The sequence below is a fragment of the Pseudonaja textilis genome, chromosome 3, assembly GCF_049901715.1.
Source record: "Pseudonaja textilis isolate UNSWEBS1 chromosome 3, rPseTex1.2, whole genome shotgun sequence".
NCBI lineage: Eukaryota > Metazoa > Chordata > Lepidosauria > Squamata > Elapidae > Pseudonaja > Pseudonaja textilis.
In genome coordinates this window covers 164,218,056-164,245,077 of record NC_141992.1, presented here as the reverse complement: position 1 = coordinate 164,245,077, position 27,022 = coordinate 164,218,056, and the positions used below count along the sequence as shown (strand labels likewise).

General features: G+C 40.5%; 1 protein-coding gene across 2 annotated transcripts; it reads left to right on the top strand.

Moving 5' to 3' along the window:
• The first annotated feature begins 1,525 nt into the window (after positions 1 to 1,525).
• Positions 1,526 to 24,203, top strand: TTPA (alpha tocopherol transfer protein). 2 transcript variants are annotated; one of them, XM_026706159.2, is made up of 5 exons: positions 1,526 to 3,961; positions 15,204 to 15,357; positions 18,432 to 18,625; positions 20,069 to 20,179; positions 22,283 to 24,203. In XM_026706159.2, exons 1-5 carry the CDS (start codon positions 3,761 to 3,763, stop codon positions 22,454 to 22,456), a joined length of 834 nt encoding a protein of 277 aa, XP_026561944.1. In that variant the 5' UTR covers positions 1,526 to 3,760; the 3' UTR covers positions 22,457 to 24,203. The 2 variants fall into 2 exon arrangements, with proteins under 2 accessions (XP_026561944.1, XP_087787433.1); XM_087931307.1 differs by lacking the exon at positions 1,526 to 3,961 and adding an exon at positions 12,352 to 12,551.
• Positions 24,204 to 27,022: the final 2,819 nt, after the last annotated feature.

Genomic DNA, 27,022 nt, shown 5'->3' with positions numbered 1-27,022 from the left:
TCAGAAAATGTAGCATTTCAACAGGAGGACAACTGGAGGGCAGTGATGACATGTTGAGAGACAACTCAGTGGCAGCAGTCATGGACCACAGCATTGATTTAACTGTTTTGAGTTTGTGTACAATTGTTCGTTCCAAACAACTGAGCTAGTTCTTCATAGGTTGACTGATGTATCTTCCCCTTAATTAAATTGAGGGTGTTGTATCTCCTGTGCTTATCTGGGCCTGAATTTGGAGTTGGTGGAGCTGCGGTGTGGGAAATTGCTGGCTGAGATTATGAACTCTGGGACTTATGCCATCCTCCCTTGCAGGCTTGGCTCTCCTCCCAGAATTTAGCAGAGCTTGTGCATTGCTATTGTGAAACACACATAGAAGCACACATAGAATTTGAAAACCCTTATAAAGTATTTTTTAAGTTGAAAAAATATTGAGGGCAGTGCATAATGCCTAAAAGCCAATATTCTTTCGTGTCCCTGGGAAGCTGGGGATTGACATTAACTAATATTCTGCACTGAAGACTTAGGAGTGTAGTACCTTGCCTCTTGTGCCACCTACTGTTCTGACCAAGGTATCCTGAGACAGTAACAATCACACACTCTTCCCCAAAACCTTTTTTTTTTACTTATTTCAACAGCTGTGAATTATATCCATTCACATCCCACAATGAGTCCCAAACTGTTTTTGAATAGTCCAATAGACGTCTGCCACAGTCTTTCGGGATAAGGCTGATAAGCATCTATCCATATGTCCTATGAAATGCTGCCAACGACTAAATTGCCAATTAACTGTACAAGGCCAAACGGAGCACAAAGTCAACACAAAGCTTCAGATTTTAAACCGAAAAAAGAACAAAGTTGCTTCCTGCAAAGGCTCATGTCCCTTTGCTCTTCCTTTATGTCTTATGGGAGGGGCCAATCATCTCTAAGCCCCTTATGTCTTAACTGTTTTTGCCTTCTGGCAAGTCTGCGCAAGTGCGCACTGGGAACAGGTCCCCCTGTTCCTCTGCCTTCACTGATGTCAAATTCTGGAGGCTCTGGAGTCAGCACATAACTCTCAGATGGCCCTGGCCCCATCTCTGTGTCAGATGCAGATCCCTCATCCGAGCCCTCCCCAGACTCCAGAACTGGCCCATTTTCCTCCTCATTGTCCAACTTTGCTACCAGCTCCGCAGGCCGCTGGCAGTCCACAACACCTACCTCCATTAAGAGGATTGATAGCAGCCTGGAACAGAATCCTGTGTCCCTGAACAAATACCTCATCCCTGACAATTTTCATACATGTAGAACAGGGGTCTTCAAACTTGACAGCTTTAAGACTTGTGGACTTCAAGAATTCCTCCTCCAGTCATGTTAGCTCAGAATTTTGGGAGTTGAAGTCCACAAGTCTTTAATTTGCCAAGTTTGAAGACCCTTGATGTACAGTCTTGTGCTTTTTGAGTAAGTTCAGCAAGTGGGTTTGTGGCTGAATCTTCAACAAGTTTGGTTCTATACTTTTCATTATAATCTTAAATTCATTTATTTTCTGATTGGTATGTAGCAGCTGATTGAAAATTCAAATCCAGGTAATCCTCAAGTTAACAATCATTTGATTTATTGACCAAAGTTATGACAATGTTGAAAAAGTGACTTACCACTGGCCCTTGCACTTACGACTATTGCAGTGTCGCCCCAGTCATGTGGAGCGACTGACATGAATTTAAAACCATTTTAGTGTCCTGGGGTCACGCAGTTGCCATTTGCTCCCTTCCTAGGGGACTTCTGACAAGCAAAATCCATGGGAAAAGCCATATGCATTTAAAAACTCCATGAATCACTTAACAACCCAGATTTTTTTTAAAAAGTCATAAAATTGGGTGTGACTTCCTTAATAACTTAGACGTTCCAGTTCCACTTGTAGTCATAAGTTGAGGGCTATCTGTAAACTTTGCAACTGTTCTTAGCAATCAAGTCTTACAGTCACATTCAAATTACTTGTGGTTTTCAAAGTGTCCTCCCATCTAACTCCTACAGAAGAAAAATCATCTCCTAATCAAATAGGGTATAGGATTTATTAGCAATGATTGTGAGGGCAGAGAGGAAGGACAAGAGAAATTACATACTGTGTCCTTATGCTGGAACAAATAGTTCAGATTTAGCTGTCTGGAACCTTAGTGTTCAGAATGCTTGGAACTTTCTCTTTGCATCATTTTAAACTTGTCCTTCCTTTGGTCTTTCCCTCTGAATTCTTTTTCATTACTTTCCTGTAGCCATCTCTGCCTCATATCAGCAGGTGTCTAAAGCTATTGAATTCTAGACTATAAAGCATGAACTAATCTGAATTCTAAAGTTCTTAAATTACTAATCCCAATATAGGAACTAAAACTGCAAATTGATGTAAATAAAACAAGTAAGCTATTTTAAAACTAAAAGAGTACTGAAATAGAAAAATTAAAAGGTCACCAAAAGCTGTCATTCTATGGCTATGTTGCTCTGCCCACCATCCTTCCAAAGGTAGGATCAGATACATGTTTTCCAATGTGAAAGCTTTTTATTCTGGGGCTTCATTGCTTTTACCATCTAAACACATAATGAAAAGAACATATGTGGAAATGCTTGAGCATTAATTTGGATTTTCTAATAAGAATTCCTCAAGTGTTATTTGGAAAGCTTATTTGGAGAGCCAATAGCATGGGTTATACATATAGGTTGTGGTTATTAAACTGCTGGAAAGAAAGTAGGAACTATATTATAACAAGACTTTGTGTACAGAGACATCCATCGAATGAATGTATAGGATTGAAAGAGATCATCTGGGTTGACCCCCCTGGCAGTTCACAAATACATTTTTCTTATTTTGCCTTATAGTATCAGACTGTGATTCTGACCTTATCAAAAACAAAGACCATGAAAATCTGCATTATTTGCAAATATGCACCTATTTTTTTTGCTTGGAAATATATGTGTTGGAAGAGTGGCACATTTCTGGGCTTCACTAAATTGTACTAAGCCAAAAGATGATCCTGGTTTGGGTGGCTTAGTCTGTTAAATCAGAGTTCTCTCACACATATTTTTTCTCCCCTGCTCTAAACATAGGACTTCATTGTTTTATGGTAGGTGGTAGGAGAAAAACAGGAGCACCCCGCCAAAAAACTGCCTTGATATAAGTCAGGTTCCAAGATTGTCACAGGATCTGATACAGCAAGAAGAAGAATTAAATCTTGATACCTCAACAATAATTAAGCCACGAGTCCCACTCAAAGAGATCTTAAATATAAGATAGACATAAAGAAGCCGATAACAGCTTAAGCCAAAATTAAACATTCTTGCATTCTAGCTTTGTTCCCCTAGATAGCATTTAGTGAATCCAGCCGAATACCGAAGACTTCTGTAACACGGGGAGAGCGACTTTACGCTGCCTTAATCTGTTTAACTACTCGGAGAAAAGTTGACTAAGAAGCTGGCTTCGGTTTCCGCGCCCATCCTAGCTGTGGCTTGGGGGATCGCCGGCAGCCGGGCTCGACCGTCCCAACTGAGCTTCCCCACCCCCGTGTTATTCGGGTTACTCAGGGTGCTCCTCCCGAGCCGTCTTTCTTGCTCGGGCGGTTGGTAGGGGAGTAACGGAGCGTGGATCGTCCTTAACGCTGCCATTATTATTTGCCATGGGGAGGAGCGTCGACGATCCCTATTTTCGCAATGGACCTGAGAGCGCTTTTTTGGCAGTGCCAGTTGTCACGGGCTCTCCTTTCCCTTCGCCTCTTCTCCCAGTAGTTATTAGGGCCGCGCCATGGACCAAGACCCGCCGAATTCCCCGCCGGTGAACTTCAACGAGCTGCCAGACGACTCGCCCCACGTGAGGGCCGCTATTGCAGCGCTGAGGTGCAGAGCTGTAGAAGAGAACCTAGAGGTCCGCCAGTCTGACCTTTCTGACGCCCGTCTGATCCAATTTTTGCGGTGTCGAGACTTCGACAGCAACCTGGCCTGGAAGGTAAAGGGATCCCGGTCCCCAGCAGAAGAACAGGAACACGAGCGCCCTCCCTCCCTGCTTCCTCCCCTCCTAGCTCAAGACTGGCGCGCGGGTTTCTTCAGGTAACTTTGCTTTGCTGTCTGGCTCGGACTCTTCCTTCTCCCCATCCTCTCACAGGGCCTTCCATGCTAAAGTGCTGGAAGGTCACCAGCTTATAGACCTTCTAATTTCCTTCTTTATCCTCGGCTACCTTCGAGGCCGAGTGTCTACACCTCCTTCACTTGAAACCAGGAAGGCAAACTCTTCTCTTTCCCGAAACTTCCACGAATTGGAATGCGGGGATTCTGTAATTGTTTAATCATTCGGTGAACGAGCTCAGGAGGTGGCCACACCTGGTTGAAGCTAAGCAAGGCCCCGACTGATTTATTACTTCAATGGGAGACTGCAGGGGAAATGCCGTTAGGAAACAGATTGGGAAGTTGAAGCCCGTCAGAAAAAGACAGTGGCAAAAGGACAACAATGGCAAAACACACCTCACCTAACCAGGAGTTAAGCTCTGCCTGGTTTTTGCTTCATAATGGTTACCCTTCATCTTTTTCAAATTGCTCTTTCCTTTTGACAGAATATTGAATTGCAAAATCTTGGATGCCCAGAAACCCATTATTGTTGAACCAAAAGTGCTTTTTCAAGAGGCAACTGTACTTTCTGGTTTTTCGTTGAAGACGTTTTGCTTCTCATCCAAGAAGCTTCTTCAGTTCTGATGGGATGGTGGGGAATGGAAGGATTTATATTCCTTGCAGACAGTTGGTCATTTTACATTCTTTTGCATTCCCCATCATCCAGTCAGAACTGAAGAAGCTTTTTGGAAGAGAAGCAAAATATCTTCAAAGAAAAAACAGAAAGTCCAGTTGCCTCTTGAAAAAAAAGCACCTTTGGGACAACCAGGACTGGATGATGGAGAATCTCCATAGACATTATTATTGAACTGTTGTCAAACTGTTATTGAACTCTTAATCTTTAGCCCTTGAGGATATACCAGGTCATGAGCTATTTACTGCAGGGATTCCAGGAATGCTAGTTTATTTTACAGGACACATTAAGAGAACTTTGAAAGGCTTTCCAAAACTTTCATTGCCCTCCTTTTTAAGGATAGCATTGTTGAAGTCAGGAACGTTTTAAAGCCTCTTTTTCATGTTTTCTGCTCTCCCAGTACTTAGCAACCATTTAACTTCTTCACTTCTTTCTCAATAACCAGAGCTGAATTCCTCTATACAAGATTGTGGTGGCTTTTGTATCAGTTGGAAGCCATTCTTCACTTGTGGGTACCAATCATTGTTTTTCCAGTTCAGATTTCTTTAAGCATATCTCTGCTTTTTTAAAGCATCACTCATCCAGAAGGATTTAGTTTGTTTTTCTTCTAGCTTTTTATGTTGTTAAAAACAGCTTATGTTGTTAAAGACTTCTATCGCCTTTGTACCTCAGAGCAATAAGGAACACAGAAAAGACAATAAAAAGCTGAAAGAAGAATTTAAAAATCTGGACACACAATTAGTCAAGGCACTGAGCAATCTCTCAGCTCCTGTATACTATACTATACTATACTATACTATACTATACTATACTATACTATACTATACTATACTATACTATACTATAGTATACAGTATACTATATAGTATACTATATACTATATACTGTATACTATAATTATGCAAATAGTGATAGGGTTCATGTTTTCATCCAGTGCATGTTTTCCCTATTTGCCTGTTTTTATTTCTTCTGCTTTTGTTTTCCTGTGTTATCTTAATTCAAAGTGCAATGTTGAGTTTGCACAAACCAGACATTATACCCAGCTAGATTACCATATTTCAAAGAAATAGAAATAAATCTACAACACACAAATACAAATTCCTATTTTCATAACAGTTGTGGGAAAGCAGACACAAGAGAAGAGGGAATAAGGAAAGACAAATATTCTGTTTCCAAAACCTTTGTTTTGTTTATTGTTGCTACTTAGTTATACAGTTATTATTTAATATTCTGTCACTTCTCTGACCTTTTATATGTTTTTCAAAGTTTTGCTCTCATCTTTCATTTTCTTACTGCTGTTTCAAAAATAAAACTTTCTAACAATAGGCTTCAGAAACCTATAACAAAAATGTATTTGAAATCTGAAACTTCCTCAGAATGTTGGGAATTTTAAAATGTATATGAAGTGGACAATGACGTTGGAGGAATTTATTATATATATTTTTTATTGTGGATGTTTCTAGGATACAGTTTTGGCTCTGTTTGAGAAGAATTCTGTGTCAGATATATGAGGCAGTTCAAAATATTTTTATTTACCCCTTTAAAGCTTTAGTCCAAATACTATTCAACTTCACTATCTGAGTTTATTGTCATAATGTGAGCATGCGTGTAAATTTAATAAATAACCTTGGAATCCATTAACACAGTGATCCCAAACATTATCAGTGCCAGGCCTGGTTCCATAAAAGGTGGGTTTTCCATGGACTGAAGAATGTGCACTGCTTTAGGTCCCGCACCTGAGCAACTAGGGTTTTGCTCGCTTGCATGGTGTGGTTCCTGCAGGCTGTAGACCAGTGCTGATTTGTGGACCAGGGATTGTGGATGCATGCATTAACAGATAGTATGGAGCTTTGCACTATTAATTTGTGTTCCAACTCACCTTTTGCAAAATCTTCCTGTAACTTTCACTCAGATCAGATCAAACTGCAACTAATATTGCTACACAGGGCAACATTTATTTATATTGAGATTTCAATCCATGCTAAGCACCTATTTGGTTCAAGCCTAACTCATTTTGTTCGCTAAGAAATTTATGTGTATTGGCATTTTTATTACTATTTCTGGAACAGGCAATTTGTTGTTACTATTGCATCCAATAGCTTTCCCTGGCCTATTTGTAAAAGTGCAGAGACAGAAAATATACTGCAGTCTATGAAAGTGATATGCAGCTGTGCATATTGATTGTCAGTTTTAGCAATGATAATAGCTTATTTTTTATTAAAATCCAATCCTCACTCATTGTGCTTCATTCAAATGTTCCTTCTGATCTTTCCATACAGCTGTCATGAATATGCAATTGTTATGTCTCACCTGTATCCACAGGAGAGAATACAAAGTTCCAGAGTTCAAAATATTCAAGAACAAAACCACACTCAAAAGAGTTACCTGTACTGTTTTCCAGTCCTTGGCAGTCTTCCCGGAATCTGTCTGGCAATTCAGAATTGTTCATAAATCACAACGGCCGCTTCAAACATATCCTTTTGAATCCACAAAGCACTTTGTTCCAAGCAAAGATTGAGAGTCAACACGCCTCCTTAAATCTCCTGGATGGGCATGTCAATCTCTCTAATCAATGTCTGGCTTGACGCCGCCTTTCAGATTGTGATTGACATTTCAATCTTCTCCTAGTTCTAGCGTCAAGCCAACATCCGTCAGTGTCCTCCTCGCTAGAAACCTCTGGCTCATTTTGTGGATCAGCTGCTTGCATGAACGAAGTTGACGTTTCTGGAAAGGATTGTCTCTCTGACAATCTCTCATCCTCCTGCCTCACATCTGTGTCCTCTGATAATTCAGACAGCAGATAATTCACAGCAGGCTCAAACCTTCCATCTTCAGAGGTATCAGAGTCAAAACTCCCAGCAGGGTCAATCCTTCCAGTCACAACACTATCCCTCACCGCAGGGCCCTTCCCCCTAGTCTGACGATCAGGATGTGGTTTTGAAGGGAATTGTGCATGATATATCTGAATAAGGTCTGGGGCATGCACCTTGGACACATCCTGCCAAGAATGAATCTCCGTTTCATTTTCCAGTCTCCCCACGAAGTACTGGAATCGTCCCTTCAGCCATCGTGAATCATAAATTCCGACCACTGTAGTATCCGTAACAGGTTCAGTGCTGGGCCTAAATGGAGAACCCGTATCTTCTGGAGATGGAGAGTACACGATGGGGTGTCAGGTACTAACAGGGAGCGGTGAAAAACAGGGTGAATGTGCATGGAGCGCAGTAGGGTGAGCCGATAAGCCACAGGATTAATAACCACCTCAATAGGGAAGGAACCAATAAAGCGATGATCCAACTTCCTAATCGGACGATCGACCCAAAGATGTTTCATTGACAACCACACCTTGTCACCCACAGCCAATGGAGGCGTCGCTTGACGTGAACGATCTGCGAAACGCTTATAATCTGCTTTCGCTCGTTCCAATTGTCTGGAAATTAATTGATGCATGGCATATAACTCCGACAAAAAGTCTTGTGCCTCTAGAACTGGAGAATCTGCGATCGACAGGGGGAAAAACCCACATTTGTGTAAAAAGGCGTCATGTGGGTAGAGGTCTGCCAATGGAAGATAGCTCACCCAGTCATTTTGCCATTGATTTACAAAACATCTGAGGTATTGGGCGAGGATGTCAATTACTTTCTCAGTCCCACCATCAGTTTCCGGATGGTGCGCCGATGCTAAACATACTTGTACTCATAGTGCATTCACTAGACTTTTCCAGAATTGAGCGGTGAACTGAACACCGCGATCTGAAACAACTCTGTCTGGTAAGCCATGTAAATGGAACACGTGTTGTATGAAAAGCCGGGCAGTAACACAAGCCAAGGGTAATCTCCTACATGGGATGAAATGGGCCATCTTAGTGAGCATGTCAACCACCACAAGTACCATCGTATAACCTGACAATGAGGGCAAGTGCATTAAAAAGTCCATGGATATCGCCTCCCAGGGTCGGTTCAGAGTCGGAAGTGGTTGCAGAAGTCCAGGAGGCGCACCTGATGCAGCCTTCGCTTGTCGACACGTAATACAAGAGGCAACGTAAGAAAAGACGTCATGTCTGATTCGAGGCCACCAAAAAGTCTGTGTAACCAAGTGAAGAGTTTTAAAGAAGCCAAAGTGGCCAGCAGCAGGATTGTCATGACATTGAGTCATGATGAGGGCTCTAAGTGTTCTGGTGGGTACGTATAATAGTCCTCGATGATGTAGCAAGCCCTCCTCTAGAGTCCATGGGGAGTCAGGTTCAATTTCCCTTATTCTTTGCTGTGACCAAGCGTCTAAGTGCTGTGCCTCTCTTACTCGAGCCCTTAAATCCGCCAGATCCTGAATAATGGCCAAAGAGTCCGGTGGCAGCGCCGTACGTGGAGGAGGAGTGTCCTCGGGTCCAATATACTCGGGTTTATGAGACAGGGTGTCCGCTCTCCGATTTTGTCCACTGGGAACGTATGTGACTGAAAAGTTGAACCTAGCGAAAAACAACGACCGTCGGATCTGTCATTGGTTCAACTTCTTGGCAGTGGACAAATGTTCCAGGTTACGGTGATCTGCCCGAACCTCCACCTTGTGCCGAGCCCCCTCCAGATGATGTCGCCATGTCTCAAATGCAGCCGTAATGGCCAGCAACTCCTTCTCCCAAGTGGTATAATTGCGCTCAGAAGTTGTGAGCTTCCTTGAATTATTCCCATGAGCATGGGAAAAGAGGTGCGCCATCCATTGGAGCTTGCAACAACACCACCCCAATAGCTACATTAAAGGCATCTGTCTCGACCACAAATGGACAATTCGGATCAGGATGCCTCAATATAGGTTCAGCAACGAAGGCTTTCTTTAGAGCCTCAAAAGCTTTTTGCTGCGGGGGCCCCCACTTGAACGGGACCTTCTTGCGAAGGAGCTGGGTGATGGGATCCATCAGCTTGGCAAAGTCTGGGATGAAGGTCCTGTAGTAATTGGCGAACCCCAGGAGACGTTGCACGTCCTTTACTCGACGAGGGGGTTCCCAACTACACAAGGCCTCTATTTTCTTCGGGTCCATAGCAATGCCCTCGAGAGAGATGATATGCCCCAAGAACTCTATGGAAGTCTGGAAAAAGAGGCAGTTCTCCAGTTTCGCATAGAGTTTATGCTCCCGAAGACGTTGTAATACCTGACGGACTTGACGAAGGTGGCTCTCCCTGGACCGAGAGTAGATCAAAATGTTGTCCAGGTACACCATCACGAATCGGTCAAGCATGTCCCATAAAATGTCATTCATTAAATGCTGGAAAACCGCGGGGGCGTTGGTCAAACCAAATGGCATTACGTTGTATTCAAAATGTCCATAGCAGGTGCCAAACGCCGTCTTCCACTCGTCCCCTTTGCGCATACGCATCAGGTTGTAGGCTCCTCGAAGATTGAGCTTGGTGAAAATAGTAGCTTCCCACAATCACTCCATTAATTCTGAAATGAGCGGCAAGGGGTAACTATTTCTCACCATGATAGCGTTCAACCAGCGGTAATCACAGCACAAACGTAACTCCCCCATCTTCTTTTTCACAAAAAGAACGGGAGCAGAAAGAGGAGACGATGATGGTCTAATAAATCCCCGGGCCAAGTTCTTATCCAGAAAATCCCGAACAGCAGCCAATTCGGGTTCAGACATGGAATATAAGCGACCTTTGGGCAGTGGGGCATCAGGTAGAAGGTTCACGGGACAGTCATATGCGCGATGCGGTGGTAACTGATCTGCCTCCTTCTCACTGAAAACGTCAGAGAAGTCCGATAGCTCCAGTGGAATGGAAACAGCAGGGGCGACAATGTCCTGACCAGTGCAGATATGTCTCAGATGATCCACATGCTGGAGACTGGAACGAAATGGCGTTCTGCACCCAAGCCACCAGAGGATCGTGCAACCGTAGCCAGGCCCTGCCCAAAACCAAGGGGAGATGGAGGTCCGAGGTGATATAGAAGCTAATCGCCTCCTCGTGGTCTCCGATAACCAAACGCAATGGCTGGGTGGCAAAGCGAATGGGCCCAGACCTAAGCTCATGCCCATCAACGATTTCCACCCAGATGGGTGGTTCCACAGCAACCAATGGGACATCAAAGTGCATTGCAAAGGCCCGGTCCATAAAACTAGTAGTAGCCCCAGAGTCGACCAACGCAACCGCAGGAATCCCCTCCTTCCGGGACTGTAGAAAAACTTGTGTATCCAAAAGTAAATGCCGGGGAGGGCCAGAGTTCATTTCAGATGCTTGGGGTGGGGGTGTGAAACGTGCCCGACCTAGGGTTTCCCCGAGGTCGGGCCTACCCTGTTTCCCGATGGGCTAGGAGTAGATTCTGGCACTGGTCTTCGCATTCCCCTCTTTTTGCAAGAATTTGCAAAATGTCCCGGTCCCCCACAGTAAAGGCACAAACCTCCCTGGAACCTTCGCGAGTGTGCTTGCGCCATCAACCGAGGGCGGAGTGCACCCAACTCCATCGGCTCCTTGGTCCTGGTCATGGTATTATAGGATACCAATGGCGCGGGTTGTACTGGAGGTTGCGACCTTGAGTAAGAGGGCGGTTCCCTAACTGAGTGGTCTGGCACTGTTGTAACCAGGCTTCAATGCGCAAGCATTGTACCACTAGAGCATCCAGGGTTAAAGCCCACTCCGCATGCACCAATTCATCTTGGATTTCATCTGCCAAGCCCTCCTGAAATGCATCCATGTGGGCTGACTCGTTCCAAGTAGAGTCCATGCAGAGCAGACGAAACTCTGCAATATATTCTTGCAAAGGACATTTCCCCTGGCAAATGTCCCTCAAATGTCTAGCCACAGTTTGGCTCTTTATAGGATTTTCATACATAACCTGTAATTGTTGCTGGAAACCCTGGTAGTTATTTAATAAAGGGCTATCTTGTGTCAGCAGAGGAGTAGCCCATTTAGCAGCCGGTCCAGATAAAAGGCTAATAATAAACCCCACCTTAGCCCAGTCATTAGGAAAATCTTCAGGTCATAAGGACATGAATAATTGGCATTGTCCCATAAACTCCAGGAACATATCAGTCTGTCCCGAGAATTTATCCGGCACAGATACCGGGCTTTTCCTAAGAGGAGGAGCTGGAGGAACAACTGGAGCCTGTAATTGTGTTACATGATTAACCAATTGAGTTACCTGATGTTGAAGTACTTGATTATTCTGTAACAGTTGGTCTATTTGTTGTTGCTGCTGCTCTACCAGTTGCTTCAGTTGTGTTGGGTCCATCTTGGTTATAAGATGGAGTCTTGGCTTGGAGCAAAAATGTTATGTCTCACCTGTATTCACAGGTGAGAATACAAAGTTCCAGAGTTCAAAATATTCAAACAAGAACAAAACCAGACTCAAAAGAGTTAACTGTACTGTTTTCCAGTCCTTGGCAGTCTTCCGGAATCTGTCTGGCAATTCAGAATTATTCATAAATCACAACGGCCGCTTCAAACGTATCCTTTCGAATCCACAAAGCACTTTGCTCCAAGCAAAGATTGAGAGTCAACATGCCTCCTTAAATCCCCTGGATGGGCGTGTCAATCTCTCTAATCAATGTCTGGCTTGATGCCTCCTTTCAGATTGTGATTGACATTTCAATCTTCTCCTAGTTCTAGCGTCAAGCCAACATCCGTCAGTGTCCTCCTCGCTAGAAACCTCTGGCTCATTTTGTGGATCAGCTGCTTGCATGAACGAAGTCAAAGGTTCTGGAGAGGATTTTCTCTCCGACAATCTCTCATCCTCCTGGCTCACTTCTGTGTCCTCTGATAATTCAGACTCCACATTCACAGCAGGCTCAAACCTTCCATCTTCAGAGGTATCAGAGTCAAAACTCCCAGCAGGGTCAATCCTTCCAGTCACAACATGCAATATTCCATGTTGGTACTGTAGTTGGGTAGAATAAGTTTGTGAAATGCTTTAAACCTGAAGACAAAAAGTTGTTGTAGTACAAAGTGCTCTAGTAGTATCCATCAACAATTAATTAAAGTAATTGTATATTTTTTCAGGATTACATGATTACATTACTTACACCTTCTCATGTGAATCTGGAATAATATACATTTAGCAAATGAATGCTACGTGCTTGACCAAACATGCTCCAAAGCATTGTTTTGCCTTAGAAATACAAAGTATGCATGGCACTAAGATAAAACTATCTATTTCCAAAATGAAGACTAGATGTCAGTGTCATTAAAGATTACTTGTTTCCTTCATTTATAACTTATAATGAAAAAAATAACCAATGGCAATATTGGGACAACTTCTTGCTTTTATCTCCTATTTTGATGTTTGTAAGCAGTTGGGTCCATTCTATAGACCACTTCCATACTGGCTTTAAAGATTAAAATTAATTTGTTCTGATGCATTAAATTTGAATAGCTTTAAGTTAGAATGTTAGATTATGGAAATTTCATGTCTTAATATGTGTGTGTGTAATACCGGTAATCCTCACTTAGTGACCATAGTTGTTACAAATCCCCCAAAAGGTACTTACAACCCAGATTCAAGTTTCTGTTGTCTGTCCTCCACCCACATGGTCCTGTGATTGCATTTTGGGCACTTGGCAATTATATCTGCTAAGTGATTCTATAAAATATCTTACTTGAAAAGTAAGCAAAATGTAAAATGCATTTACTAGGAGGTAAAGCCAAATAAGTCCATGGTGAATAAGCATTCATACAGGCATAAACAGACATAGGCATAGACAAGAAAGTATCTATAGCATTAGAATCAGGGCAAAGGACTATATAAATAATTCTTTGGACTGCAGAAAACACTAGTGGCCATTTAGATTGCTGTACACCAGCTATGATAACTTTCATGGAGATACACAACATCTCTCTCTCTCCCTCTCTCTCTCATAGTCTTGGGGTAACAACCGTAATAGAGCCTGCAATGGTGGTTAAGTAAACACCATAGTTGTAAAACAAACTAATGGACATGATTTGGCTATGGCTATGGACATGATTTTGTGGAAAATCAGAAGTAAATGCAGACTTTGTAAAACTGTCATAAAATGTGATTACATGGCTACAGGATCCTGCAAATGGTTGTAAATGCAGCCTGGTTGTAGAGTGTCTGAAATGCAGTCATGTGACTGCAGGGAGGGATAACCATTGGAGCTTAGAATCTAGATGGTAAGTGCACCCCACGTTGATCCATTGGAACTTTGAACAGACATTGAGTGACTGGTTGTAAGTTAAAGACTCTGTATAAACAACTTTGAAGTCTGGTGTTGAAGGAGACTCCTGAGAATACCTGGATAGCCAAGGAAGCAAACACATGGATTATTAAACAAGTCAACCCTGAGTTTTTATTGGAAGCATAAAGAAGAGGCTCAAATTATCCTGCTTCTGACATATTACCTAAAGAACCAATTCTCTGGAGTAGGCAGGGAAAGGTAGAAGGAAGGAAGGTGAGTGTGATAAGCAGCAAGGTTGTCTCATAATGACAATGGGCACACTATTAGAAAACCTGAAAGATCAGGCAAGGCAACAGTCACCAACTTATATAGCTGGGTGGCCTGACAGGAAGGGAGAGAGAGGAGAACTGGTTCCCTGGTTGTACAAGTTGAGCTGTATGTGCATGCACGCGTGTGCTGGTCCATTGGTCCTACAAGTCAAGGTACACATGTACACTGGCATGACACTCACACAAGTCAAGCTGCACACAATATGTATGCGCTGGCCAGCCTCTTGTGCAAGCCAGCCTCAGTTCTGAACAGGCCATGGCCCAGTAGTGGCCTATGGGCCACAAGTTGGGACCTCTGAAATAGGGAATAATTATCATGGAGAAAAGCTATCTGGGTAGTCAGTAAAAGTTGAGCCCAACTTCAAAGAGGATCATCATCACAATCAATCAGTGGCTTATTCCTATTTTTTCTTAGCCAGTTTCCTCTTCTCCTTTTCTCATTTCCATTCAGTTTTACCTTTCTCTTCCCAGTGCAATTACTTGTTCCTCGTTCTTGTTTTATTTTCCACTTTTTTCCCACTGTTGAAAAGAGAGAGGACATTTTATGGTTGTGAGAGAGACAATGGTTGGAATATGAAAATTAATATTCAAATTAATTTTGAAACATAAAATACATTTATGATGGGGAAGAATTGCTAAAAGTAATTCTAGTTAGATTGGCAACCTAGGGAAGCCAAGCGTTTCCCACTTTGCTTTGCGTTCTCTTGTTTAAAATTCTTTTGTTCTTAAATTGAGGATAATCTATCATTTGAGTAAATTGAGGATAATTTGTCATTTGATTATAAAATTCACCATCACTGCAGTTGTATATAGGTTCTTCTGAGAGTTCTGTTTTCTATTGAATTCCCTATTGAATCTAAAGACAAACTCACAGGAAAGTGTTATAAATCTAAGCTTGCAACATTCAGATTTTTAGTAGGAGATATCAGGCTATTATTATACATGAAATTATGCTATTATGTTATCTCATTTCCATCTCTGTTATTTCTATTCTTAGGTTTTCAAAAACTACCACAAATGGAAAAAGGAATACCCAGAAATAACTGGAAATCTACATCCACCCTCTGTTCTTAGCCTGTTGCAAACACGCTATGTTGGACTTTTGAAAGAGAGAGATCCATGTGGTTCTAGAGTTGTCTTTTATAGAATTGGCAAGTAACTTTTATGTTGATAATCTTAGCTAATGTCTAACACCAAAGTGAAGGATGATGAAGGTGGAAGATGCATACAGGAATAGTTGCTAAATTGCCCTAAAAACCTTAGGATCAGGACCAGGGGCCATGGCCGTATCCATTGCACCTTTCACTGCTTGCCCTTTACTCTGTGAAATTGGTGGTTCTGGGATTGAGGGGAAGAGAGTTGAAGTTCTCCTGGCTAGTGAACAAGGGTAGAAGAATGCCTGCAAAAAGAAGCTAAATTTGAGCAGCTGGAGAAGTGAAGGATGAGCAGAAACACTGAGCCATATTTGATAACTGGCTTTCCAATATTTATTTATTTGATTTGTCAATCGCTTACAAGATAATAGGTTTTAGTATAAACATGAGTAAGAATATAAGAAATAGGTACGAATAAATTGAGACAATAGGACAGGGACGGGAGGTACAATGGTGCACTTATGCATGCCCCTTACAGTTCTCTTAGGAATGGGGTTAGGTCAATAGAGTTTAGTTTGAGGTTAAAGGAGTGGGAGTTAGAAGATGTAACAACAGAGTCAGGTAGTGCATTCCAGGCATTGACCACTCTCTTGCTGAAGACGTACTTTCTTCAATCGAGTATGAAGTGGTTTACATTGAGTTTGTATCTGTTGTGTGCTCTTGTATTGTTGTGGTTGAAGCTGAATATGTATGTGTGCACGTACACACACAATTAAACTGAATTGTTTTTTTTCTCCTCTCTCTCCTTTTCTGCCTTTTTCATAGGGATCAATTGACCTCCTTCCTTTCCTGTTTTAGTCTTTTTTTATAACTTACACAAACTTATGTTATTGTTGTGGACCTGTTTATAATCGGTTTCTCTGTAATCTTCAGTAAAGCTTTTTGAAAATTCATCTATTTCTTCCAGGGAAATTTCTTTTCCTTTCCTTTCAATATCTTTTTTTTTATAATTTCCCTTTTTTATTTGAAAACTCATTTTTTTGTTTTGCATAATTTGTTTTTATTTCCATTTTATTTAATGCTAACAGATAATTTTGCTGTAGAAGCTTAATTGGTTGAGAAATAATTATCTTGTCTGGAAGCTTCTTTATTTTCTCTTCTTTTTTTAATCTCACCCCAAATAGTTTCTGTTTTCTATTCCCTGCACCTTTGAGTTCATTATTATGGTGCATAAAGCAATGGCAATAGCACTTAGACTTATATACTGCTTCACAGTACTTTACAGCCCACTCTAAGTGGTTTACAGAATCAGCATATTGCCCCCAACAATCTGGGTTCTCATTTTACTGACCTCAGAAGGATGAAAGACTGAGTTAATTTTGAGCCTGATGAGAACTGAACTGCCACACTGCTGGCAGCCAGCAGTCAGCAGAAGTGGCCTGCAGAACTGCACTCTAACTACTGCACCACCACAACTCTTTCATGAAAGTTTTGCTTGCATATTAAATGAACCTTACATCTGTATGTACACCTTTATTAAGTTTATTTTCAAACAACTTGAAAAGGGGGAGACTTTAAGGCAAATGCTACACTGAGATCAGCAGTAATATTTGGCCAACTGAACGATAATTTACAGATAATTTTCATGAGCTGTTGATTATTAAGGCATGAGAAAAAAGCCTGAAATAAATGTAACCATAAAGCAATAATCAGATAAAGACTAGGGAGTGAAGAGAGAGAATCTGTTTGAACAAGCAACTTGGAGGCAAAATGTAGATTATAAAACACAGAGACTATGCTTTTAATGATGTTGAATTAAATATTTAGGTGCACATCTGTTCAGATGTCACTCGCACTGATATATTACAAGTGTTCCAAGAAATTTAGATACAATCCAATTAGAATTTAGCGGTTTTGACTTCTTTTGAAAATACAAGAAAATAGATGCAGTTCAGAGAGCATTACTATGTTTGATAGCTGTCAAAAGAAGATTAAATGCACCATCGGTGCCCTTTTACTGCTGGAGTAGAATTTCACAGGTAAAGAAAGCCTGTTGGGATTTTTCTATCCAATGGTACCTTTTAACCTGGGTTATCCAAGCCCTACTATTTCAGCAATGGGAAAATAAGAAAAACAAAGATCTGTTAGACAACTTTTAAGAAAACCCCTCTTTTCCCTATCAAGAACTGACAGATTTGGAGTTGATGGAGAATAATCCAGTACTTCAATTCCTTGTTTCATCCATTCATCCTTAGTCTTTGAAATCAATGATGTGCACATTTCTAGTAATGCTTATCACTCTTTTATCTTTATTTGTTGTAATTGTTTTCTTAGCAAGAATAATTATGATAGATTTTGTGAAGTGGTCTATAAAGTAAGGTTGTATTTAAATTGTGACTCCTAATTGTGGCTTAATTGTAATACATTTTCACAGTATAGATACTACAGGTGTTTCTTATTTGCATTTATATATTGGCTTTCATAATATTGATTGTGCGCTGCTTGTTACTAGGAAAGTCATATCAATTGAAAAAAAATATTTTATATCATGATTGCTATAGGTAGATCTCAGCTTACAATAATTCATTTAGTGATTGTTCTAAGTTACAACGGCACTGAAAAAAGTGACATGATCATTTTTCATACTTATGACCATTGCAGCATCCCTGTGATTATGTAATCAAAATTCAGATGCTTGGCAACTGATTCATATTTATGACAGTTGCAGTGCCTCAGGGTCATGTGATCAGCTTCTGCAACCTTCTGGCAAGCAAAGTCAATGGGAAAACCAGATTCACTTGACAACCATCTTACTAACTTAACAACTGCAGCGATTCATGCAACAACTGTGGCAAGAAAGATTGTAAAATGGGGGCAAATTCACTTAACAAATGCTTCACTTAGCAATAGGAATTTTGGGTCTAATCTTGGTCATAAGTCGAGGACTACCTGTGTTACGGCTACCTAGTGCCTGGAATAGTTGATGATGCACAAGTTTTGGAAAACAACGTTTCCACTGTTGCCCATTATTTCTGCTGCTCAGTCCAGAATGTTATTTAAGACAAAATATTCACTTTGTGCAGAAAAATTGGCTTATTGTTAAATAATTCATGTCTATATATTGCATTTAGCACAATGGGACCCTAAGATATTTACAGCATATGATCTCTTTCGTGTAAGTATTATGGTATCTGAGCTTGTTATAAGAGAGCCAGACACTCAACGGAATGGAGTCAAGACAATCTTCGATCTCCAAGGATGGAAATTTGCTCATGCATTTCAGATCACTCCAGCAGTGATCAGGAAAATAGCATTTGTACTTACAGTAAGCTTTATTCTTATTTATTCCACTGTGGAATTTTGTGCTAATTTCCAAGGACTAAATTGAACTGAAGCAGATAGATAGCACCTTTTCCATATAGTTTTATGCTACAATCCAAAATTAAACCTTCTTCAAACTGAGTAAAGAATAGTCTGCCTGGATGTCCACATCTTGGTTTCTGTCCATCTTCTATATAGGCAACTAAGTGTTAAGAAGAATGGTGCAGAGATTTGCTTGGACACAAACACTGTTGACTTCAAGAGACAAACTCTTCAGGTTTGCCCTGTATTATTATAGGCTCTGATAGAGTTTGGTCACCTTGGATTGTGTGACACTGTGACTTGCTTATAAGACAAAGATGTGCACTGTCTTGGGCTTATAGCCAATAACTTCACATTGTCTCCATAGTTTTCAGTGCACTTCAGTTGATAACTGTTTTAATTAATTTAAACATATCTTTTGGTAGTCCATAATCAAGATCTTAATAATGTGAGAGATATGTCTGAAATAGATACACTTCTGAAGTCAATTCTCTAACCTTACAATTGAGTATTCAGTAATTGTTCTATAAATGCAGTCCATACATACTTCAAAACATAGGTATGGTTGTTTGCATAAAACAATTATGTTTAAAACCTTTTCAAAGAAATTGTTTTCTATATTAAATATATTGACCTTGAAATATGTTTGAATATTAGTAGCTTGGGTTGGTAGTTAGGCTGCTGGTTTGAGCTCTGAACTTGGCAATTTGAGCTCCGAGCTTGGCAATTGGTTGCAAACATTTCATCACCATTTGAGGAGACAGTTAAACTCAAAACACACTGACAATTTCTTCTTGGGTGGTGATGAAAAGTTTGCAACCACATTGCCAAGCGCAGAAGTCAAACCAACAGCCTATATATTGACCTCTTCCATATTTCCTATATGTTGCTTATATAAGTATACTGTATACATTAGAATATCGGCACTCTTATATTTAGAGCCAGTTTGGTGTAGTGATTAAATTCTTGCTTAAGCTTAAGGCCAGCTGAGTGATCTTGGGCTAGTCACATCCTTTCAGCCCGAAGCAGGCAGTGGCAAACCACATCCAAATAGCAATAGTACTTAGACTTATATACCACTTTACAGTGCTTTACAGCCCCCTCTAAGTGGTTTACAGAATCAGCATATTGCCCCCAATAATTTGAGTCCTCATTTTACCCACCTCAGAAGGATAGATAGCTGACTCAACTTTGAGCCTGTTGAGATTTGAATTGTCAAATTGCAGGCAGTCATCAATCAACAGAAGTAGCCTGTAGTACTGCACTCTAACTACTGTGCCACCATGGCTCATAAAACCTTGCTAAAAAAAAATGGAAGGGACTTTTCCAGATAGTTCCAGGAATCAACACAAAAACCAGCAAATTCACCTCTGCTTTGTTTTCTTATTTTCCCCTTTTTTGGCAGGATGGTTTCCCAGTAAAAGTTCGTGGAATCCACTTGATTAGAGAACCTCTAATTTTTTACCATGTTTTTAATCTAATTAAGCATTTTCTCTCTGAAAAAGTCAAAGCACGGGTAAGTGAGCACAAATTCTTATTTGTTATGGAATTGATCCCTTACTACCTCAGCACCAGCACTTCTTTCTTTTGAAAAAATACATCAATTCCATTCTGATTCAACATCTCTTTTATTATTTTAATTAATAGGAAACCACATTTAAAGCTGCCATTTTGGGTTCAAAGCAAGATGCAAGTTCATAGATAAACATGTTATTGCTGAGTGTATGAATTCTGCTGAGTAATTTTGGGTGAAATTGTTATTTCCTGATGATAGGAATGGAAAAGATTCTTCTCCCAAATATTGCTGGGAAGACTTTTTTAAAAAAATCCAAGTAATCTATTCATATTTATTTCTTCCCACAAAAAAACCCCCACTTTTAAAAATGTATAAAGTAGCCCAGTCTCTTGGCCAGTGTTTCTACTCTTCAGCCACTTGGCTAGCTAATGATTTCCGCAACTGAAATCAACACAGCTTAAAGTTGCTGAGGTTGATAAATATTGTTATTGCCTATTTCCTTCTTTTCATAATAAAAATATACTATATGCTTGCAACATTATGGACTTTTTCTGAAAGCCAGATTTTCCTGGAACAATTATGTAATCATTTAATGCCACATAATTACATGATCATTCTTGAAGATGATCATAATTACATGGTCATTCTCTTCCATCTCTTATATTTTCAAAATTTTACCATTAAGCCAGGGGTGTTAAACTTGTGTCGTCACATTGCCACATGACATATTGTGACTTTTTCCCTGTTTGCTAAATTGGGAGTGGCATGGCTAGTATGTATATGGCTAGTATAGGGCCATGAATTTGACATCCCTGCCTTAAGTGGACCAACAAATTTATATCTTATATACATCTGATCAAGGGTAGGATTTTACCAGTTCAGACCGGTTCTATAGAACTGGTTTTTATGATTCTGCGCAGTTCGGAGAACTGGCAAATCGTGCCCCTGGATGGCCCTGCCCCTCCCTGCCCACCCCTCCCTGCCTTTATCGTGCATGTGTGACATCACATGCATGTCCAACATCACTGGCTGCATTCTATCCTGCCCAGTCACTCCTTAAGGTATTTCTTTTTTTCCCCTGCCTGATGATCAGCTGTTTGTATGATGAGCTGTGCCGGGATTCCCCTCGCTGTCTCACTGCTTTGCCCAGGAAGCTTCCCTGAGGCTCAGGAAGGCAAAAAATGGAGTAGGGATAGCACACACACATCCCTGCACTCCATTTTTTGCCTTACTGGGCCCCAGGAAAGCTTCTTGGGAGCAAAAACACTCTCCCAGGAAGCTTCCATGAGGCCCAGAAGGCCCCAAAATGGAGCATGGGGGGGGGGGGATGCTGCCTGCCCCTCCAGCTCTGGTTTTTTTCTTCCTGAGCCCCAAAATGGAGCATGGGTAGGTGCTGCATGCCCAGTCTAGGTTCTGTTTTTTTCCTCCTGAGCCTCAGGGAAGCCTTCTGGGAGCAAAAATGCCCCCCCCAAAGGTTTCCCTGAGGCCCAGAAGGCCCCAAAATGGAGTGTGTGTGTGTGTGTGGGGGGGTGTTACATGCCCCCCTTGCTCCATTTTTTTTCCTTCCTGAGCCCCAGGGAAGTGTTTTGGGAGCAAAAATGTCCCCCAGGAGGCTTCCAGAGGCCCAGAAGGCCCAAAAATGGGGGAGGAGAGGTGCTGCAAAAAATAACAGAAAAGTCCACGTCCATCCAGTCACATGGCCATGCCCACCTAGCCACACCCACAGAACCGGTTGTTAAAAAAATTGAATCCCACCCCTGTCTGAGAGAATAGAGCTCTTATCCTAATAGAGCTCTTATCCTAAAATATATGACATTTTACTCCATATCACTTTATATACATTTTCTGTATAGATTTGTATTCATTGAATTGTAATCTTGAAAATGTCTATTTAGACATTCAGATGGGTCAGTAGGGGAATCCATTTTCATTGTATCTTATTTCTAATTTCATATAATTATGATTTTTTTGACTTTTTATGTATTTGTTTTTAATTTCAGCTGATAAATCAAGACACTTGGTTTAACACTATTTTAAGTTAACAGTCATCTTATAAGCTGATCTGTAGCATAGTATATGAATCCAGATATTATCTAATTGCAGATCCATCTGCATGGGAACAACTTTACACATGGGCTCCAGAAACATTTTCCAGTCAGCCTTCTCCCAGAAGAATATAATGGTGAAGCGGGCCCTTTTGAAGAATTTTCTAAAAACTTGATTGACCTTTTAATGGAATCTACAGACTATCTTCAAAGTATTTCTCTTCCTGCATAACCACTGACATGGACATAAACTATTATCTAGGAGGCTCAGAAATACTTCCTTATTAACCAGAATGAAGTGCAGATGAAGCTAATGCTATAAGTTGCAGGATGCAAAGGATGCAAAATTTTGGCTGTTTTAAATAGCTATAGGCCCAGAACCCCTATCCCCAAAAGAAACAATTAACTCCATTAAAAAAAATTACAGATGCTTTTTAATGCTTTCAATCATCTGAACACTTAGATCAGGGCTTTCAAAGTCACAGGTCTTGGGCTGGATGAGTCTATGCATAGTTTAGTGAAGAGGGAAAGTCCCAATACGTCATGTGACACCACCATGACTATGTGAGTTTGACACCCTGACTTAGATAATACAAAATTACTTATGGATCAATATCAGATGTTATGATTTGAGAATACATATAAAATAAAATGAGAAAGTCTTTTATGTGAAGGGAAATTGTTTCCTCCCTAAAAGATGTTACACACTTATTGTATCACCTGCTGAAATTCAGCCTGCCAAAATAGCTTCTGCCAGATCAGAACAAATACCGTATATACTCGAGTATAAGTCGACCCAAATATAAGCCGGGGCACCTAATTTTGCCACAAAACAGCTGGGAAAACTTATTGACTCGAGTATAAGCCGAGTTTTTCAGCACATTTTTTGTGCTGAAAAAACCCCCTCGGCTTATACTCAAGTGAGATTCCCTCTGAAAAAAAAATGGTGTGGAGCTCCGGAGCTGGGCAGCCGCTTCCCTGCTTCCGTGTTTCCTTTGCAACTTGTAAGCATGGGGGTAATCGGAAGCAGAAAAGTTCTTGCATGAGGATATATTGTTTTTTCTTTATTTAACTGTTTTTAGGGAGGGGAAAAGACCCACCGTCATGTGAGAATGCTCAGACACGAAATCTATCCGCCTGAAAATAAGTGTGTATGTGTGTGTGGGGATTTTAACAGAGGGAAGACATAGGGAGAAGGCAAAAGCGACGGAAGATCCTTCAGGGGAAACTGAGGGGGAGACTCACCCTTGGTCCAGATGAGCCCCCTTCCCCGCCCCTAAGGAAGCAGAGGCAGCCAGCAAGGGCAGGCAAGCCCCACTTCACGGACTCCATCCGTCCTCGCTCCCACCCACCCAAAGCCACGAAGTCCCCCAATCGCGCAGCCCAGAATCGCCCTCCCCTCAGGGAGCAGCAACGACACCCGGTGTTTCCTGAAACAAGAAGCTCCGCCGTGCAATGAAAGTGCCCTGGCTCTAGGCTCAGAAAACAACGCGAGCCGAGGTGGCTTCGTTTCCTCAGCCCTAGCTGCTTTCAGTCCACTCGGGAGGAGGAGGGGGAGGAGGAGGTGGCAGCAGCGGCTCGCGTTGTTTTCTGAGATCACAAAAAATGTGCTGAAAAACTCGGCTTATACTCGAGTATATACGGTATTTTCCTAGTAGCTAGCTATATGCCATAGAGAAGCTGACAAGTATGGTGAAATACTAATAAGCTGTTTCCTGTGTTTATATCTGGTACTTAGTTTTTCCCCAATTTTTATGTCTTCTGTGGAATAAGTATTTCTTTTATTCATTTTGGACTCCTTGTTGAGTGATGCTGTATTCAGACTATTAATTTGTGCATGTTTCCTCTGCAGTAAGCCTCTATGTTCAATGGGTTGTTTATCAGCAATATATGTGCCTACTTAGAATTAAGTGCTACAGACTGTTTTACTCAACACAAATTTCTTTAGTTGGTATAAATAAAAAAATTTACCAACCAAATTTACTAATATGTTCTATCAAAACAAACACTATTAAGGTATAATGTGATAGCCTGGTTCACACAGGGATGATTTATTTGGTTTGTGCTTAGTCACTGTAATCTAAAACACTTACAGTATGCTTTGAAATATTGTGTAAATATAACAATAGCTTTTAAAGGGATTTTCTTTCAGGTGAGCTTAGATGTTATTTCATGATGCAAAAAGGGGTTAATAAGCAGTTATGTATCAGTTGGTATAGCAATCATTGTTTTTGACTACTGATTTTTTAAATCTTAGCTTTTGTTCATCTAATTTAACTGTACTTGACATAATTCTCAGGAATATAGGTTTGGGAGCTTCAATTGCTGTAAGAAAAAAATTTATAATATTCATAGTAGAAAACCACTAATGCATCTCTAACAAACGGCATACTATTATAGCAATTTAGACACAATAGATATGGAGGTAGGAAATAGAAACACTCTTCATTTTTTAAAATACTTTTTCAGATACTATAAAGGAAATATTTAATAAAGTACTCAGTTTGAAATAATATGATGGCAGTTTATAGACCTACACAAATCTAAGCATCCCTGTCTGTGTTGGACAACCTTTTTAAAGGAAATCAGTTTAAGACTGCAGCATTACATACACTGAGAATAATTCTCATTTCAGTTTCCTGAGACTGTTGAGGTTTTGTTCTTTCCTTTTACAAAAGAAAGGAAGAAAGAGAGAGGCAGGGAAATAAGCATCAGGATCAATTTGCAAATCCTTCTCGTTTACTGAGGAAATAGACTGAATTATATTCTGCCCCACCTTCTACTGACAACAAAGAAGTTTTTTCAGTCACCAGGAAGACTGAAGAATTAAGAAAAGGATTAAATTTCAAACCTCACCCAATAGGTAGGACTGAAACTGACAAAGACAAGTTTTGAAAAGAAATCTTTATTGAAAAAAAGTTAGGAACTCATAAAGAAATCTAGCAATGTCTGTATTTTGTGAGTAAGTTGTATATATGGCAACAATATTCAAGCCTTTTTCTGACCTTTTCTCTTTACATAATGGGTCCCACCTCCACCCCATTTCTTTTGCACAGATTGTTTTCCATCTGTGCCTTGTTTTTGCTCTCTCTTTTTTTTTTTTGTTCGTGAGTGCTAATTTCAAAGGCACAAAGACTTCAGTCTTTAAAAAAGCAGGCCCTAGTTTTCAGTGGGCTCCTGTGTCTGTACCTACTTTTGGAAAAAAAAGTACAAAGAGAAACAGAAATGGCTTGCAGAAGGATAGTGACTCCAAGAAGGCCAAGATTATGTAGCCTTGTAGTAAGCATAACTACTGCAAAAACAGAAGAGGGCTTAAGGCATGAGGGCAATATTGTTGACAAACTGCCCTGGAGTACTAGTAAGCCTGCCAGCATGTGTGGCTACCAGCTGAGAAGTTGAATAATTAATGCAGAAGCATGGCAGAATTGGGTAACTGGACTGCATTTCCAGTGAATCTTCTCAGATATCCCAAGTTAGAATTCCTTGAATGGCATAGCATTCACAGATCCACTTCCATCAATAACCTACAGGGGAATGTTTGAGCAAAATGTTGCTCACTTCACCTGCAGGATCCAAAATCACAGTGGGAACAACCAATATGGAAAACATTGAAAGTAACAGCAAAGTCATGTACAACAATATGGACAACAATATGGAAAACATTGAAAGTAACAGCAAAGTCATGTACAACAAGGTTTCTCAAGCCTGGCCATTTCAAGATATGTAGACTTCAACTTCCATACTGGCTGGAAAATTCTGGAATGAAAGTCTACACATGTTGCCAAGGTGTTCTGATATTTTCTCTCTGATAAGCATACAAAGTAATTTCTTAGCAGAAAAAAAATCCAATGAAAAGGGTTATATTCATATAGTGCTGAATATCTTAGAACTAGATGAGCAAAGAACTTTGAAATTCTTCCATGTATGCTTCTAACTTCGCAATTGCCCTAAATGGCTATTGTCATTTGTTCAGCATACAAGTTCCTATGTGTGCATTACATTCCTATTTAATTGTATGTGCTTGTGTAAAGTAACTTTCTAAAATAATTCAACATCCTATGTTTACACACTAAGTATGGAGCAGGACAGGTGCTTGTGCCAGTTAATAGTTGACATAGGGAAGTACGTCATTCTGATTGACTCAAATCTTATTTATGCCTCCAATTTCTCATTTGCAATGGTCATGAGGCTTCATTATGCATTCATTCATAATGTAACATTGATTCTTGCACAGAGAGAATGATTCTTTGTATTTCAGCAGTTTCACCCTGTGACGGTAGGGTTCCAGAGACAGTGGCAATTTTCTGGAAGCAGTTTATGACATGAACATGAATAATTGGCAATCCCAAAGTTGATCATACTGGCTTGCTTGTCACCACTGCATTTATTTATTTTATTAAAATCAAAGGCAACCCAACTGAAGATGAGACTATGCAGCTTACAGTTTAAAAAGTAAGAAAACCATAAAGTAGGGGGAAAAAGAACCAAGGATATCCAGAATATATACTATACAGTAGAATAGGAAACAACAAAAATAATGCTTCAAACACTGTTGTTAATCTCTTTTTTTTAACCAAAGAACAGATTTTAAGTGTTTAAACCACACAAAGCCATAATATATAAATTTATGTATGATTCTTCCCTCCTTTTATAGATATATGATCAGGTCAGTTTTTATTACTCATTGATAGATTTATGTGGGAGACAACTATGTTACACATGGAAAGGATGCATGGTACTGGTACCATTATTCTAAAATATACTTTCCCATCTTCTCCCTTCTTTTCACATGAACAGT